The sequence below is a fragment of the Chanodichthys erythropterus genome, chromosome 7 (genome assembly GCF_024489055.1).
Source record: "Chanodichthys erythropterus isolate Z2021 chromosome 7, ASM2448905v1, whole genome shotgun sequence".
Lineage (NCBI taxonomy): Eukaryota > Metazoa > Chordata > Actinopteri > Cypriniformes > Xenocyprididae > Chanodichthys > Chanodichthys erythropterus.
Genome location: NC_090227.1, coordinates 22,469,289 through 22,486,577, shown reverse-complemented (window position 1 = coordinate 22,486,577; position 17,289 = coordinate 22,469,289). Strand labels below are relative to the sequence as shown.

At 36.1% G+C, this 17,289-nt stretch overlaps 2 protein-coding genes across 2 annotated transcripts in view; one reads left to right on the top strand and one right to left on the bottom strand.

The window, feature by feature from the left end:
• The window catches only part of capn5a (calpain 5a), a 29,901-nt gene extending 12,870 nt beyond the window's left edge, over positions 1-17,031 (bottom strand). Inside the window, exons 1-3 of the mRNA XM_067389895.1 lie at positions 16,848-17,031; positions 11,804-11,976; positions 5,132-5,263 (exon numbers count right to left, since the gene is read on the bottom strand). Coding sequence (XP_067245996.1) covers positions 5,132-5,263; positions 11,804-11,968 — 297 coding nt within the window. The 5' untranslated portion in view covers positions 11,969-11,976; positions 16,848-17,031. The remainder of the gene's footprint in view (positions 1-5,131; positions 5,264-11,803; positions 11,977-16,847) is intronic.
• ompa (olfactory marker protein a) lies at positions 301-783 on the top strand. The gene has a single exon (XM_067389905.1). It carries the CDS (start codon positions 301-303, stop codon positions 781-783), a length of 483 nt encoding a protein of 160 aa, XP_067246006.1.
• Positions 17,032-17,289: the final 258 nt, after the last annotated feature.

The window sequence follows — 17,289 nt, the reverse complement described above, 5'->3', positions numbered from 1 at the left end:
TTAAACGGCAGCAAGCATCTGTTGCCTAGTGCTGCAACACGTCAAACACTAACAGTGAATCTCAGGTTGGTTTGCTCCTCCTCCTGCTCCCAAAACTCATCCAGAGGCTCAGAGCATGTGTGGCAGAATCAATAAAGTCCCCAACTAAATGAGGCTTTTTGCCCGTGGGGCCACAGAGGCAGAGGGGTGGGGGTAGAGTAATGGAAAGTGAAGGTTGAAAGAGGAGAGAGTTTATTCAGTCGCACACAGACACAAGCCACAAGTAGACGAATCCTTCCTCAACTTGAAGGCGATCCGGTCATGGGTTCGGAAATGGAGCTGACTTTCACCGAGGACCTGCAGCTGACGGAGGTGATGCGTTTGAGGGTGCAGTCGCTGCAGCAGAGGGGCCAGAAGAGGCAGGACGGCGAGAGGCTGCTCCTGCCGCACGAGTCCGTCTACCGTCTGGACTTCAGCGAGCAGGAGCTGACCTTCTCCCAATGGAACGTGAACCTGCAAGGAACGGGCCGTTTCACCGTCACCGGCATCTGCCAGCTCTGGACGCCCGACCTGACCAACCTGATGACCAGGCAGCTGCTGGAGCCCATCGGCCAGTTCTGGAGGAACGCCGGAGATCCAGAGGATTCGCCCATCAAATGCCTGGAGGCGGACATCCAGGAGTTCGGAGAAAGGATAGCCGAGCTGGCGAAGGTGCGGAAAGTGATGTATTTCCTATTCGCCTTCAAGGAGGGAGCGACGAAGGACAAAATCTCTTGCTCTTTGACCTTCAACAAAAACAAGTGACAGATCGAATCGCTGTATCCTAAAACCTCAGACAGGTTAGATGCTCTCTGTGATGGTCAGTCAAATCCGCTTTCTTTCACCAATCAACAAAAGCTCTTTGTGTTAATAAAAACTTTAGCTCTAGTCCTATATTGTTTCCTGAACTTTATGATGGTTTCATTTAACATTCCGTCCAGAAAAAAGCAACATTTTGTAGGAAGATTGTTTGTTATACACATGCATAAAGATATTGCTGGAAGATTTTGTCTGGTACTTATGTAATCCACTGCCATTATGATGCTTATAGAGCGAATCTACAGTAAAATAAATTGCGCTGTCAATCATTCTGTTTCTGTATGTCAATGTTTTGTCAATATGAAGGCATCTGACTGGACCAGTGTCCCTCTCTATCCACGACATAATGGGATTAATATCGGCAATCAATGAATGTACCCAGCCTTTAGGCAAATGCCACACATTAGTTCTAGGAAGTCTGACTCACTTCCATAAACTGGTTCTTTTTAACATTTGTTTCATTGAACTGGTACAACAAGCCAATTCTTCAGTTCTTTTACGTCATCAAGTGTTTCCGTTATACATCTGTTGACATTTTATGAGACATAACTGAAAGTATACAGTGATCTAACTAGTTCAGTTCAATTTGTGAACTAGATAATTTAAAAATATTGAGTCAGAAGTACGATTCTCACACATAGAACTACCAAAATGGTCTCTGTTTGCTATGAAATAAGTCAACTAAGCAGTCAATAAATGTAAAGTACTAATTTCTCATATAATCTTTGAAAACTTTTCCCCAGGAATAAACGTCTATAGCTCTGTTCCAAATAATTGTATAATCTGTATTTTTGAAGTATATAATTACATTCTAGGATTGCCTGCACTGTGATGAGTATGTGTGATTGGCAAAATTTTGGCAAAAATCTTAAAAGAAAGCCACAAAAGAAGCCTACCTTACGTGAATCAAAAGAGAATCAAATCCCAATTGATTCCAATAGGGTTTTGATTTTGCATTTTACTAAGATATCAGTGCAACCCTCTAAGAAGAATAAAAATACATAGCAAACACAAACCATTTTAATAACACCATTTTATTGATATTTCATGCGGTATTAAACAGGTTTTTTTTGCTAACTAAAACTATAAAAAAACTGTTAATGAAATAAATCTGAAAACATGAAAAATTAGAAATGTTGCCTTGGCAACTAACTGGAATAAGCATATAAGCATAAGTTGAAGCATAATCCTATTTGTAAATAAATAAAAACAAAGTAAAATAAAACTACAACGGACATAAAAAAAAATAAATAAAAAAAAACATATATATATATATATATAAAAATCAACAAAGATTTTAACTAAAATTAAAATGAAAGCTGAAAATATAAAAATAATAAAATTAATTTTAATATATTTAATAATAAAATAACACTGCTACTGAAAAAGTATCAAGCAAAAAGTCAACGATTTTAATTTTTATTTAATTACATTTTTTTTTTTTTTTTTTCAATCGAGCTTGTTTTCTGGGATTGTTTTCTCTACTAAGCACGGATGTGATGTTGCATTAGAATATGATCAAAAAAGAGAACTTAAATTGCAACAAAGTAACTGCACAACTTTAAGAGCAGCTTTAGCACCTTTAAATACTGCCTAGGTAGGCAGCTCACTAGGCATGAGTGTGTGGCCAGACGAGATCTATGAGTGTGTGTCTGATGGGGCTCTTCAGGGGGACCGCAGGAAGAGTTAGCGGACAGTAATTAGACCTCAGGAGAGAACAACATATCTAGTACAGACAGAACGCACAACACAGTGGGAGATCTAATGCTCAGCGTACTGCGCAGCGGTGTGTAGCCGTGTAAGGTGCATTACTGCAGGCGCTGCAGTGTGACAGCGACAGGCAGGACGTCCCGCGAGGCTCTTTAATGAGAATTACGTGGAGAGACACAGATGGATGACGTACGAATGTAAGCTCATGAGTGAACGGAAGTGCTTTAAAAAAAACTATTTCCAAGCATTCAGATTTGGAAAACTGTAACACATGGAAACAAACAAGTCCTCTCATGGGATCTGATGTTTGTCCACGATTGTGCATCATGTGTGGACACAAATTAAAATAGAGCAAGGTGATAACCCCAAGTCTCCAATTAGTCACAAGCCATCAACGCAATCTCATTCAATCTAAACAAGACTCGTCTTAATAACGCATCATTTTCTCAGTAAGCACATCCCATGGCTCAATTTGTAAGGATTACAGGTACACTGTAGACAGTGTGTAATGAGGAAAGGTCACATTCTGTGGGAAATGATGAGCTTATCCTAAGAGTTGCCACACCAGTGTAAACAAAACAGCAACAAGAAAACCCTGAAAAGAGTGAAGGAGAATCCACTGCCTCTTCAATATATATCTTCTAAGTTAACAGTTATCTTTCTGTTAAATTATTTGAATAACTTCTTCAACATATGTTAAAGCATTTATTTTCCTTTTCAAACACTAGAAATAATTTTTAATATTGTCTGTACCTCTCACTGAGAGAAAAGAACATGTTATCAGTATGTTTTGGGAAAGTTTCCTGCTCAGATCAACTTCAACCTTGACCAAGCTGCGAATCATGTGTATCTGTGTATGTGCGCCAAGAGTTCTGTGCAGGTCCCTTGTACTGGTGGAAAACTGGCACTCTGAGACCTGCTTGAGACCAGCAGACGCCATGTCATGAACCCAAATGGCCATCCAGTACCTAAATCCAGAGTCCCCTCATCAAGATCCTGACGAATGGAGATACACCTCTGACTATCTGTTCATGTGTGGAAGATTACCAAATTTGTTTATTTTTCTTAACCAATCAGAATCATTCAACCTGAAGTAACGACATAGTTAGTAGACTCTGTTAAGAGTATAATTGTTATGGAAATGTGAATGTGCACAGAGCGGCCTACAAACTCCTTGTGAGACCTGAAGCTGACTTCAGCTGACGAAACTGCAAACTATTCTTCAGTAAAATTTAAACTCTGACTCCTCATCTGTTGAATCGGACCACACGGGCCAGCCTTCGCTCCCCACGTGCATCAATGAGCCTTGTCCGCCCATAACCCTGTCGCCGGTTCACCACTGTTCCTTCCTTGGACCACTTTTATAGATACTGACCACTGCAGATTAGGAAAAACCCACAAGAGCTGGAGTTTTGGAGATGTGACCCAGTTGTCTATCTATCACAATTTGGCCCTTGTCAAACTCACTCAAATCCTTATGCTAGCCCATTTTTCCTGCTTCTAACACATCAAATTTGAGGACAAAATGTTCACTTGCTGAGTTGCTGTCTAATATATCCCACCCACTAACAGGTGCCATGATGAAGAAATAATCACTGTTATTCACTTCACATGTCAGTGGTCATAATGTTATTCCTGATCTGTGTTTATACATACTGTATATACACACACAGAGCAGTCCAAGAATATAAACAGCTCTAAGCTAAAAATTATAAAATCTTGCACTTATGATAAAGTCGGTGTGAATGCAACTTCCTGGAAACCCAGACTTTCAGACCTTCAAACAAGTTGCTTCTCATTAAGCTACATAATATTGGTCTGCGAACCAAGTCAGATACAGTGGTGATGGTGACGACACACCATGGACAGATAAAATACAACTCAAGTGTAAAATATCTAATATTTTGCAGGCAATGAAAATGAACCCTAAGGGGTCAAGCAATGATGATCAGCTAGTACACAGTGAAAATATGGTGTAAATGTGCCAGTCTAGACTGAAGTGTTTGAAATGGAATATAAGTGCCGGTACTCCAGAGTTAAACCCCCTTATTTGAAATCGCAGATGTTGAGGGCGGTTAGAGCACTGGCCCACTTCGAGCACTGGCATAGACTCTATATAACTTGTGATCTTTCACACATCTTCTTACTAGTATATCTTGGTTCTGGGTGTACTCATTCTGGAATATTAACTTTTATGGACATTTAACCTATTCATTAACCAAACTAATGATAAGGAGGTGGACCGCTGATATCGCTGATTACAGAGCAGGTTGTTTAAATCCTTTAAAAACTTACCAAGGTAACCATGCACGGTAACCAAATTTATATGCATTTAGCAGATGCTTTTATCCAAAGGAACTTGGAACATTATATTCAAGATATATATTTTATCAGTTCATGCATTCTCGGGGAATCAAATCTGTGACTTTGGCATTGCTGACACTGTACATTTTTTTAAATTTCTCACTACATTTTAAGACACCATGTCAAGTTAAGAGATACAAAGATTGGTTACTACTGTTTTTAGGCAGAACTTATCATTGGTAACTATATTGGTATGGGAACAATAATAACATGAACTCACCTTCTGCCACAGTGCTTCTCTGGAGGCCAGACTGGAACACGCTGCCACGAACCAGCAGTTTCCCAGCTGCCCCTGGTGCAGATCATGGGCACTAATTCCATTTACAAACAAGTGCGGGTCTTCACAGAGCTCCTGTTATAGAGAGACAACAAGATTCCCATGATCCAGTGCTCCATATTCACACATACAACAGAGTCAAGTTACAGAAGGACTGCAGGGCAGTGTGTTTTTGTGAGTTAGAAAACAGAGCACCTGTAATTAAATCAGCCATGTTTTTCTGTTCTTGGTTGACAGTTAGTGTGTCATTGAGGCACAACAGCTTTGAGTACTGCTGAAATGGCATACCATTCATCCTAAGGCTAACTAAGATATAGTTTAATGGTTAGTCTGTTATCAAGGTGTTGTTGTCAAAAATAGAGAAACTTTATAGGTGCCCTAGATACAAAAATTGAATTTGCCTCGGCATAGTTAAATAACAAGAGTTCAGCGAAAAATGGCAGATGGAGCAATAATAACTGACATGATCCATGATATCATGATATTTTTAGTGATATTTGTAAATTGTCTTTCTAAATGTTTTGTTAGCATGTTGCTAATGTACTGTTAATTGTGGTTAAAGTTACCATCGTTTCTTACTGTATTCACAGAGACAAGAGCTGTCATTATTTTCGTCTGTATAATTCATAAACACAACTTCATTCTTTATAAATCTCTCCAACAGTGTGTAATGTTAGCCGATAGCCACGGAACACTATCAAACTCATTCAGAATCAAATGTAAACATCCAAATAAATACTATACTTACGCGATTAGACATGCTGCATGACGAACACTTTGTAAAGATCCATTTTGAGGGTTATATTAGCTGTTTGAACTTTTTTTATGGTGTTTAAGGCAAGCGCGAGCTCTTGGGGCGTGGAGCACGAGAATTAAAGGGCCACACACCCTGAATCGGCTCATTTCTAATTATGCCCCAAAATAGGCAGTTAAAAAAATGAATTAAAAAAAATCTATGGGGTATTTTGAGCTGAAACTTCACAGACACATTCAGGGGACACCTTAGACTTATATTACATCTTTTAAAAAAGTTCTAGGGCACCTTTAAATGGATAGTTCACTCAAAAATGAAAATTCTGTCATTATTTACTCAACCTCAAGTTGTTCCAAACCTGTATGATTTTTTTTTTTTTTTTTTCATCTGCTGAACACAAAAGAAGATATTCCAAACAGTTGATGGGCCCCACCGACTACCATAGTATATTTTTTTTCCCATACTATGGAAGTCAATGGGGCCCATCAACTGTTTGGCTACCATCATTGTTCAAAATATTAATACAGGTTTGGAACGACTTGAGGGCGAGTAAATGATTATCGAATTTTCATTTTTGTTATCCCTTTAAAGGGTTAGGTCACCCAAAAATGAAAATTATGTCATTTATTACTCACCCTCATGTAATTCTACACCTGTAAGACCTTCGTTCATCTTCGGAACACAAATTAAGATATTTTAGTTGAAATCCGATGGCTCAGTGAGTCACAGAAATGACATTTCCTCTCTCAAGGTCCATAAAGGTACTAAAAACATATTTAAAATAGTTCATGCGAGTTCAGTAGTTTTACTTTAATTTTATAAAGTGACGAGAATATTTTTGTGTGCCAAAAAATAAATGACTTTTCATCAATATAGTGATGGGCCGATTTCAAAACACGGAGCTTTACGAATTGAATCAGTGACTCGGATCTCCTATCAAACGGCTAAACTGCTGAGATCACGTGACTATGGCGCTCCGAGTCACTGATTCGATTCGTAAAGCTCCAGCCTCACTGAGCCATCAGATTTAATCAAAAATATCTTAATTTTTGTTCCGAAGATGAACGAAGGTCTTACGTATGTTGAACGACATGAGGGTGAATAATTAATGAATTTATTTTCATTTTTGAGTGAACTAACCCTTTAATGGTTCCCCTTGATTTTCCACCAAAATAAAAGATTGGTGGTTTAATGTCTGAAAATGCTGAATTTAAGATATAATATTAGTATTGTATTTTTTGTAAAAAAACAAAAACAAAAACAAAAAAATACAAAAATACCCAGTAGATTTGTACTGTATATAAATCATAATAAATATCATTATAATAATAATTATTATTATTTTACAGTCATATTTATGTATAAAAAATATATAATTTTTTGCCCCTTTTTGTGCAGCCCTATAAACAAACATAGCAAACCTGAAGCTTTAAAAAAAACTCCAATTGCATAAATAAATAATCATAAAATAAATTGCATAAATAAATAAATAAATACATAAATCAGATTTTCCCCAGAGTATTCTTTCTCCCTCTCCAACTTAACAGATAGTATTATTTCAGATGCTAAAGAAAACATCAGCTGTGGGGAGGAAGAGCTGCTTCATGTGACATTCATGAGTGAATGGCCTGAGTTAACAAAACAGACTTCTGCCTCAATGCTTCAACAAACAGTATAAATGGTGCAGTTCATGACAGGAGGTTTTTAGTGGGCGGATGATGGTATTGCACTTGTTCAACTAAATTGCACTCACATGCCCGAACAGAACACTGACGGTGAAAAAGGGAGTGTCCTGAATATATGTACTCTATGTAGCAATGCTCCCTAAATGTAAACACACTGCTCTGTGTGACCAACCATTCAGTGGCATTGGCATTGCTATTACTACTGCTCATACTTAGCATTAAACTTTGGGGTGTAACGTTTGTGTTTCTGACATGACTGATTCCTCAAATCATGCAGTTTGCTGAGGAGATTTGCTGTTAATTTACAAAGTCATCAGATCCAGAATTTTCACCTGGCAGATGATTAAAAAAAAAAAAAAAAAAAAAAAAAAACAATAAATCACATACGATAAGAAGCCAAATCTACAGATCAAAATCACTGAGCAAACACGGTTACATTAGCCGCTCACTAGCTAATACAACCTTTAAGCTTGTCTAAAAATGACAATCCATTCAGTGGATTACTTAAAACCTCATACATATTTAACTAGTTAATGGAATGCCAAAAAGATTTTCCCAGAGCCTTTAATGGACTGGGTTCAGTTTTAATCGACAAAGATCTTTTAGGCTTGTTTTTGTGTGATTGCTGCTGTAAAGACACTGAAAACAGTAGGGAGGGGAAGAAAGAAGAGAAGCATAGTACATGTCAAGAAATTAAACTAAATTTATGTTTCTCATTAAAGACCTTCTGATCTAAAGGCTTTTGATTAAATTGTGCTAATCTATAAATTTCTGAGCAATTAGGTTAGAGCTGCTAAAATTTGTGAATTGATATATTGGAAACGCTCTAGAAAAGTGGGGTTTTGGACAATATTGGCATGAATCCTTTTTAATTTGTGATAATTTTGCACTGATAAGGAACTACGCAAACTACGGAAACATTTTATTAAATAAACAGTTTATACATAGAAAAAAACCTTAAATTTTCAATTCATCAAAATATCCACCATTAGCATAGCCTGGGTGCCAGCCCGAACCCCGCCCACAACATTTTTTGGACGGGAAGTTCGGTCTGGACTCGATCCATTGTGGAGTAATTATGCTCGGCTCCCAGAAGGCCGAGCCAATCAAATTGCCAGGGCGGGCTTTAACCGATGATGGACAGGCTATCTGCGGTTACATAACCACCCACGTCATCAAAGAGCGCTTGGGTTGAATTGGTTTTCACCAACGATGACTGCAGCTGGAGAATTAAGATGTTTAGATTCCGCTATCACGTCTGTAATAAAAGAAATCGACAGCACATTCATTTTTAAAGACGAACAAAGAACCGCAATCAAGGCATTTGTCGATGGGAAAGATGTGTTTGCCGTCCTTCCAACGGGATTCAGCAAAAGTTTAAGTACAAGTTCAACATACGTCACTTACTGCGTTGCTCTGATTGGTTGTAGGTCTATCCAATTGAGTGCAGAGTTGTTGTTTTTTACTGGTTCGGTTAAGACACGCCCCATAATTCAAGTGCAATGGAGCAGTATCAGACTCACATTCTGCCTAGAATATGAGTATGACGAAGTCAGGCTACCATTAGCAGCTATCTGACCTAAACTGGATTCTAATTGGTTCATTTTATTCTAAACTTAATTGGCAATCAATTGTTGAAGCTATTAAGTTGTGCTGCTGACCCAAAACTCTTTTACAAACCTGGGCCAAGTTTAAACCAGTAACCAGGCATCACAGCTGGCAAAGGGGCATGTCTGACTTTGACATGTATATAATGCCATTATTATGTAATCAAAATGAAAATTATTATTGCTGGTCTTCAATGATAATGTCAAGTTACTGTAATGTATTTGCACCAAAAAATGATAAGGATTTATGCTGATATCGTCCAAAACCATACTTTGCCAGGGGTGTTTCCAAACTTTTGGAGGGCAGTGTATATATATTATATATACAGTACAGTCCAAAAGTTTGGAACCACATGATTATTAATGTTTTTAAAAGAAGTTTCGTCTGCTCACCAAGGCTACATTTTTTTAAATTAAAAATACAGTAAAAAAAACAGTAATATTGTGAAATATTATTACAATTTAAAATAACTGTGTACTATTTAAATATATTTGACAAAGTAATTTATTCCTGTGATGCAAAGCTGAATTTTCAGCATCGTTACTCCAGTCTTCAGTGTCACATGATCCTTCAGAAATCATTCTAATATGCTGATCTGCTGCTCAATAAACATTTATGATTATTTTCAATGTTGAAAACAGTTGTGTACTTTTTTTTTTCCAGGATTCCTTGATGAATAGAAAGTTCAAAAGAACAGCATCTGAAATACAAAGCTTCTGTAGCATTATACACTACCGTTCAAAAGTTTGGGGTCAGTAAGAATTTTTATTTTTATTTTTTTGAAAAGAAATTCAAGAAATGAATACTTTTATTCAGCAAGGATGCATTAAATCAATCAAAAGTGGCAGTAAAGAGATTTATAATGTTACAAAAGATTAGATTTCAGATAAACACTGTTCTTTTGAACTTTCTATCCATCAAATAATCCTGAAAAAAATATTGTACACAAATATTTTGTACAATTGTACACATGAAATGTTTCTTGAGCAGCAGATCAGCATATTATAATGATTTCTGAAGGATCATGTGACACTGAAGACTGGAGTAATGATGCTGAAAATTCAGCTTTGCCATCACAGGAATAAATTACTTTGTTAAATATGTTCAAATAGAAAACAGTTATTTTAAATTGTAATAAAAATACAGTAAAAACAGTAATATTGTGAAATATTAATTAAATAAATGTAGCCTTGGTGAGCAGACGAAACTTAGTGAATCTTAGTGGTTCCAAACTTTTGGACTGTACTGTATATATTTGTTTTTTATTTATTTATTTTTGGGAAGAAATTAATACTTTTATTCAGCAAGGATGCATTAAACTGATCAAAAGTGACAGTAAATACATTTATAATGTTACAAATATAATGTTACATCATAGATTCCTGAAGAATTTGTCTTTCCACACAAATATGAAGCAGCACAACTGTTTTTTTTTTTACATTGATAATAACAAGATAAGTTTCTTGAGCAGCAGATCATCATATTTTAATGATTTCTGAAGGATCATGTGACACTGAAGACTGTAGTAATGATGCTGAAAATTCAGCTTTGCATCACAGGAATAAATTACATTTTAAAATCTATTCAAATAGATTTTTTCTTTTTTTTTTTTAAATTGTAATAATATTTCACAATCTTACTTTTGAATGGTAGTGTACTAAATATTGCACATGAAACAGATTTCATCAACAGCTCTAAGCCACCCATTTCTGGCATAGATTATCTACTTAAATCTGTTCTCTCAGCATGTAAATACACCTGAACCAGGATGTATTTATCACACACCAAGACACCAGTTATGACAGCTACAGGAAATTATTCCTGTACACAAACATTTACTCAGGCACATTTTGAAACAATAACTATTATAATCTTTGGCTAAATATAATAATGTCAAGTAGGGGACTGTAAGAAGAGTTTATTGTTTTAACTACAAACACATTTATCTGCCATCATTTTAAATGCGCAAGTTACAAGTGGTGTCCAGTTACATAAGATCTGCGGCCAGAAGAGCCACACCTTCCATAAGCACAGAGCTCAGATATGATTAATGCCAACATCCAGGTTATTTAGGTGATAGGTTTAATCTAAGCAGCCACCTTTAATGGATTCAATTATTAATAGTTACTAAAGGCCACTAATTATCAGGTCTTTTGATAAATTCCTTCATAATAATAGGTGTTGTTCGCTGACTATTCTTTTTGTAATACTTCAGGGGTTTGTTCAAATACTGAACTTTAAGTTCAGAGTGAGTAAATAAATAAATAAATAAATAAATAAAAATAGACCGATATTTCAGACTTATTAAATAAATCTAATAAAATATTTAGATTTCTTTATTAATAAAATAGTAAAAAATATAGACCAATAATTCAGATTTAGGGAATGAATCTGTATCTAAATTTTATTTATGTAATAAAAATGATAGACCATTATTTTCTGACAAAAGTAAGCTAGAATACAATAACTACACACAAACTTAACAACAAATTCACATTATGTAAGAAATGACACATTATTTGCATCAAAGTAGAATTTGCAAACTAAAAAAGCTATTTTTCTTTATACCTTTGGTCTCTTCCAGGTGACTTTTCCAATGCGGTTTCCGTGAAAGAAGAGGGACTGGTCCACAGGGAGGAAGATTGGGTCTTCAAACAGAGTCCTGTTCTGCTGGCACTGTTTCCTCAGGGCTGAAAACTGCTGCCCTTCAAACGGCTTCACTGACGAGAACATGCTGCAGTCTGGAATGACACACAGACACAAGATCATTATGCAGGAACACTCTGTGGGTTATTGACCTAGGAGCTTGGATTGCTTTACACTTACACCAATATCTTCTTCATTTGCCTGATCGGTTTCGGTTTAAGTGTGTGTTTTCGGAAGAAATACGGTAGCAATACAGAACAAGAATTGAGTTATGAGTGTCATTTATAAAACAGAGCAATAAAAAGCTAACGTGGAAACACCGTTGTGGGGTGCGTTTCCGAAAGCAAACTATGGTCGCAAGTTCCGTCGATACCAATTGAGTTCAATGGGACTTACGGCCATGGTTCACCAACAATGCTTTCGGGAAACGCACCCCTGGATGTGTTTCTCTGGCCTGAATAACATTCAACACAGTTTGACGTTAAGTATACAGTGCAAATCTCTGAACACAAAAATGAAAGAAAAAAAAAATCCTTTTGTGTAAAAGACAATAATATGGGGTTTATGGCAAGACACTACAGGTGAAAAGGGATTTTAACTAGTAAATATCACCATACTTTCCCCAGTTAATTACTCACAACATAAGACAACGGTTTTGAATTACAACTTTTCTAAATTGTTATGTTTAAATATGCAAATGAGGTGTTATCTAATTAAAGGAATAGTTCACCCAAAAATGAAAATTTGATGTTTATCTGCTTACCCCCAGTGCATCCAAGATGTAGATGACTTTTCTTCAGTCGAACGCAAATTATGATTTTTAACTGCAACCGCTGCCGTCTGTCAGTCAAATAATAGCAGTGATTGGGAACTTGAACAATAAGAGCCGAAAAAACTTCCATAGACAAATCCAAATTAAACCCTGCGGCTCGTGACGGCACATTGATGTCCTAAGACACGAAACGATCGGTTTGTGTGAGAAACCGAACAGTATTTATATCATTTTTTACCTCTAATACACCACTATGTCCTACTCCGTTCAGCTTCCGGCTAGTGAGGTCTGATCGCGCTCTGACAACGGAAGTGATGTCTCGCGCTCATTGAAGTATATGGGCGAGACATCACTTCCGTCTTCACAATGCGTTTTTTGACCTCACTAACAGGAAGCTGAACGAAGTTGGACATAGTGGTGTATTAGAGGTAAAAATTATATAAATAATGTTCGGTTTCTCGCACAAACCGATCGTTCATAATTTGCGTTCGACTGAAGAAAAAAAGTCATCTACATCTTGGATGCACTGGGGGTAAGCAGATTTTCATTTTTGGGTGAACTATCCCTTTAAAGGTGCAATTGGTGATTCTCTTGAGAAACATTTTTGTTATACTGGTTGAAAATCACTATGTTAATCAGTCTAAATGCTTTTTTCTTTTTATAAATATATATGTGGTCTGTGGAAGGTGTAGAACCATAAAATGTTCACCCAATTTTTATATTCGGTCTGAATTAAATAATACAATGTCCTGTTAACGTATGTTTTTACTAGGGGTGTACATGAATAGTTAAATATTCAATCTGTAATTACTACTCGAAAAATAAAAATATTATTCGAGTTTTACAATGTTGTTTTGCTGGCCGTAAATGCAGTAAATCAATGATAAATCCCAATCACAGTTATAACTAAATGCACTGGGTGGCACTGTGGAGCATGTTAAAAAGTTGATTGTATTTGATGACAGAACATTTTCGTCTGCCTCACGGACTTTAGCTTGTTGTGTATATTGCCTAATCGTAAGTTTGTTTAGAAATGGCAACAAAAATTTGATGATTAAAAAAATAACGTCTTTCTCATTAAATGTCATTTAAATAAACTAATATATTCGAATATTCGTTTTTTATGAGCACAAATATTCTAATGCAATATTTTTTTTTTTTAAATGCCCGTCCCTAGTTTTTACACACCCTTGCACACCCTGTTTGTGCAGACATCAACTTGTTTCATGTAGAGTTTATACAGACATACCTCAGTGTCGGAGCACCACCACATACAAACAGGACAGCAGCCACCTTTTACAGTTCCTACCGTATCAAAACAACAAGCTTATTTTGCGTTCACGTCATAACTACCGTAATTAAGAGATGGCAACCTGTGACGTTCTAACCAGAGCTGTTCAGTCCGTTTCCATGTCAACAGATTCAACACCGAAATTAATCTGCAGCAGTCAGGTACAAGCTAAGTTGTTTACATTCATTACTATTGTAATGTTATGTGCTTTGAGAAATTAGGTAATTTACCGCTGTTTCTTTTGACGCTTTGCCGAGAGCAGCTGTGTGTGTGCCCACGTGTTCATGTGTTTTGGAAGAGGCGTGGCTTTTGCAGGGAGGGTGGGATCATATGCTTTCAATGCTAGCAGGCTAACGCTAACATATTCCAGATCACTTACTGCACCTTTAAATATAGGCTACACTCACTTGCATAAATGCCCAGCCAGGTTCAAAATTCTTATTTCATTTTGTTGACATATTAGAGTTAAAAGGTTTTTACAGAAGGGATTTTTATTACTCTACAGATCAGAAAATACTGTCAGAAAAGAAAAAAGTAATATTTTTAGAAATAAAATGTTAAACACATATATCAGGTGAATGATATATGAACAAACCCCCCAGTAAAAACCTTCAGAATATAGATAGGAATAAAACTGTAAAGTTTGGTGTATGTAAAGCTGCTGAAGTGGAGCTTTCGCTCTCAGTGCAGGACAGAAAATAATCTCATTGCCTTTAAAGTGTGATAAAATACACAATTAAATATGTATTGTGGATGTTTTCTTTCTACTAGTCTGAAAGAAGACATGTAATGGAAGCGAAAATTTACCAGTGCATGAAAAACACTGGGTTTGGCCTGTATTGTCTTGCCTCAAGAAAACATGGGTTTGGAATGACATGGCAGGAACTATTCCTACATGCAGAACACATCTAAAAGTCACATGATCAGTGGAACATGAGTCAGTATCACTCTGTCATACCAGAAGAGCAAAAAGGGGAAAACAAAACAAAACAAAAAAAAACAGAAAAACGTCTTCAAACGTCTGATAAATACTATTGGCCCCTCCTTTAGTTTACTGTATTGTTCTGCTTTTTATCTCTCTTGACGGAGCACCAGGGGTTGTCCTGCAGGATTCACGAACACGCACACCACTCACATCGCCACACAGCTTTAAAAGGATTACACACGACTGCGAGAGAGGAAAGATCGATACGAAGCTCAGATAAATCTGTTTAAGACACCATACACCCATCCAGACCAGAACCACACCATCCAATTGACAGCACAAAAGATCCTGGTTTCTGAAGACAAACACAATATAAATCCCTTTCACAACACATGGCTCTTCATTCTTGACTATCAGGATCATGAGAATGAGTCAGCGATGGCATTGTGTTTTCACAGAGGGTGCGTCTTCAACTGGTGACATATTTATTTGGGCTGTTTGAAAGGCTTCAGAAAGTATCTGGACACTTAAAATGTGTCAGTGTCATTGCATTAAAAAAAAATTAACAAAATGATATCTGTGCTCAATGCTACAGGATCTTTTCTCTTGATATTTCAAGATATCTTGTTAAAATGTGAGAATCAAATATGATCTATTAGGCTTTTGAGGAACGTTTATTTGTCCATCTTTCAATTATCATTGTATCGCATTGCATTATATGTTTTGCCTCCACAAATATGCATTTAAATATTATCAAAGACATATTAAGGGGAGATATTGAGTGACACCTATACTTACTACTTACTAACTATTTATACACATTTATATGCATTTTATGTGAGTAGACTGCTATAGTTATAAAGATTTCATTGTGTTACATTACAAATTATCAGAATTTCATAATACTTTTTGGTCATATAAATATCAACAACTGCACCTAATTGCATATTTTTGCTCAGTCTGCATCAGCTTGATGTGTTAAATACGATACAAATACATATATATACACACACTTATACATTTTACATATATATATTATATACATAACGTTTTCATAGGCCTGTGTTTTGTTTTGTATCGTATTTAACACATCAAGCTGATGCAGACTGAGCAAAAATATGCAATTAGGTGCAGTTGTTGATATATATATTTATTAATTATATTATATTATATATATACACACAAACAATTTTTAGTTTTTTACTAATTCTTCAATAACTGCTCTATTTCTTACTATTATTTCATCCGACTTTAATTTTTGCTAAATATTAGTAATTTTAGTGAATGTATGACATCAGTTGATGTAGTTTCAATGACATACAGACATTTTTAAGTTTTGTTTAAGCGTTCAAAAATTGTTTGGGCTCAATGTAACTTCTACTTTTTCTAAATGACTGAACAAAACAGTCATGCAGCCATAAACAGCCAGTGTTTAAATACAAATAAACAACTCTTATTGTTTGAGGGGCAATATGTTTTTGTTAAAAAAAAAATGTAGGCCTGTATGTTTGGAATGTAACATTTTCAATAGAGAAAATTCAACACAACATTGTATCCATTGGACTAAATCAAGTTTCCCGTAGTTTTGGCAAATGTTAGTGATTACTGGATAAAATAATACTAATAATAAATATTTTATAGAGACTGCACTCACACTATTTCATTCATGAGTTTTCCAGGCCAGGAAATCACAAATTAAACATTTCTTTATATTGTTATGAACATAAAACCCTGTTAAATGTATCAATATAGCAGTTTCATTTACAGGCTGTTATAGCGTACCAACCCCTCCCTTTTCAACACACGCAAACAAACTAAAACATGTCACAACAAACACACCAAAAGAAGAGAAAAACACTGCAAAGAGGCGAGATGTTGAGTGTAGCCACATGAAAACCCCCCTAAAAGTGACTTTGAAAAAAAAAAATCAGTAAACATGATCTGTAATGTTGCAAGAACCTTAAATTCCTTTAATTACCTGCAAAACTCTTCGTGTTTTCCCCAGCTGGTTGAGGATATTCAAATGAGGTATGAACAGATGCTTCTTATAATTTACTCATTCATATGCACAGATGATAGACATTCACAGTTCAGAGACAGGTTTCTCCTCAATCCTCCAGAGACTGTAATCCACTGGACTGTGTTTTACTGTGTGTTGTGTCTATTTCCTCGTGTCTTTCAAGTGCTCTGTGGTCTGAGGGAGGGGCCTCACTGCTGACACTCGAGTGTGTTTCTGCAACTCATCCATTTATCAGAGGGAAACATACAGGGTGAAAATCGATCCACATAATCAGACTTTTCTGAGAAAGAGGATTGCCTTTTATTCGCTGTTTCGAGAATTCTATATCCAGTTTTCTATAGCCAGCTCGGAAAAGCAAGGCCACAAATGAAAGAGAAACACAAAAGTTTCACAGACCATG

Bases quoted from the DNA above. Each gene is read 5' to 3' on its own strand.
- ompa (XM_067389905.1), top strand. From the start codon at position 301: ATGGGTTCGGAAATGGAGCTGACTTTCACCGAGGACCTGCAGCTGACG.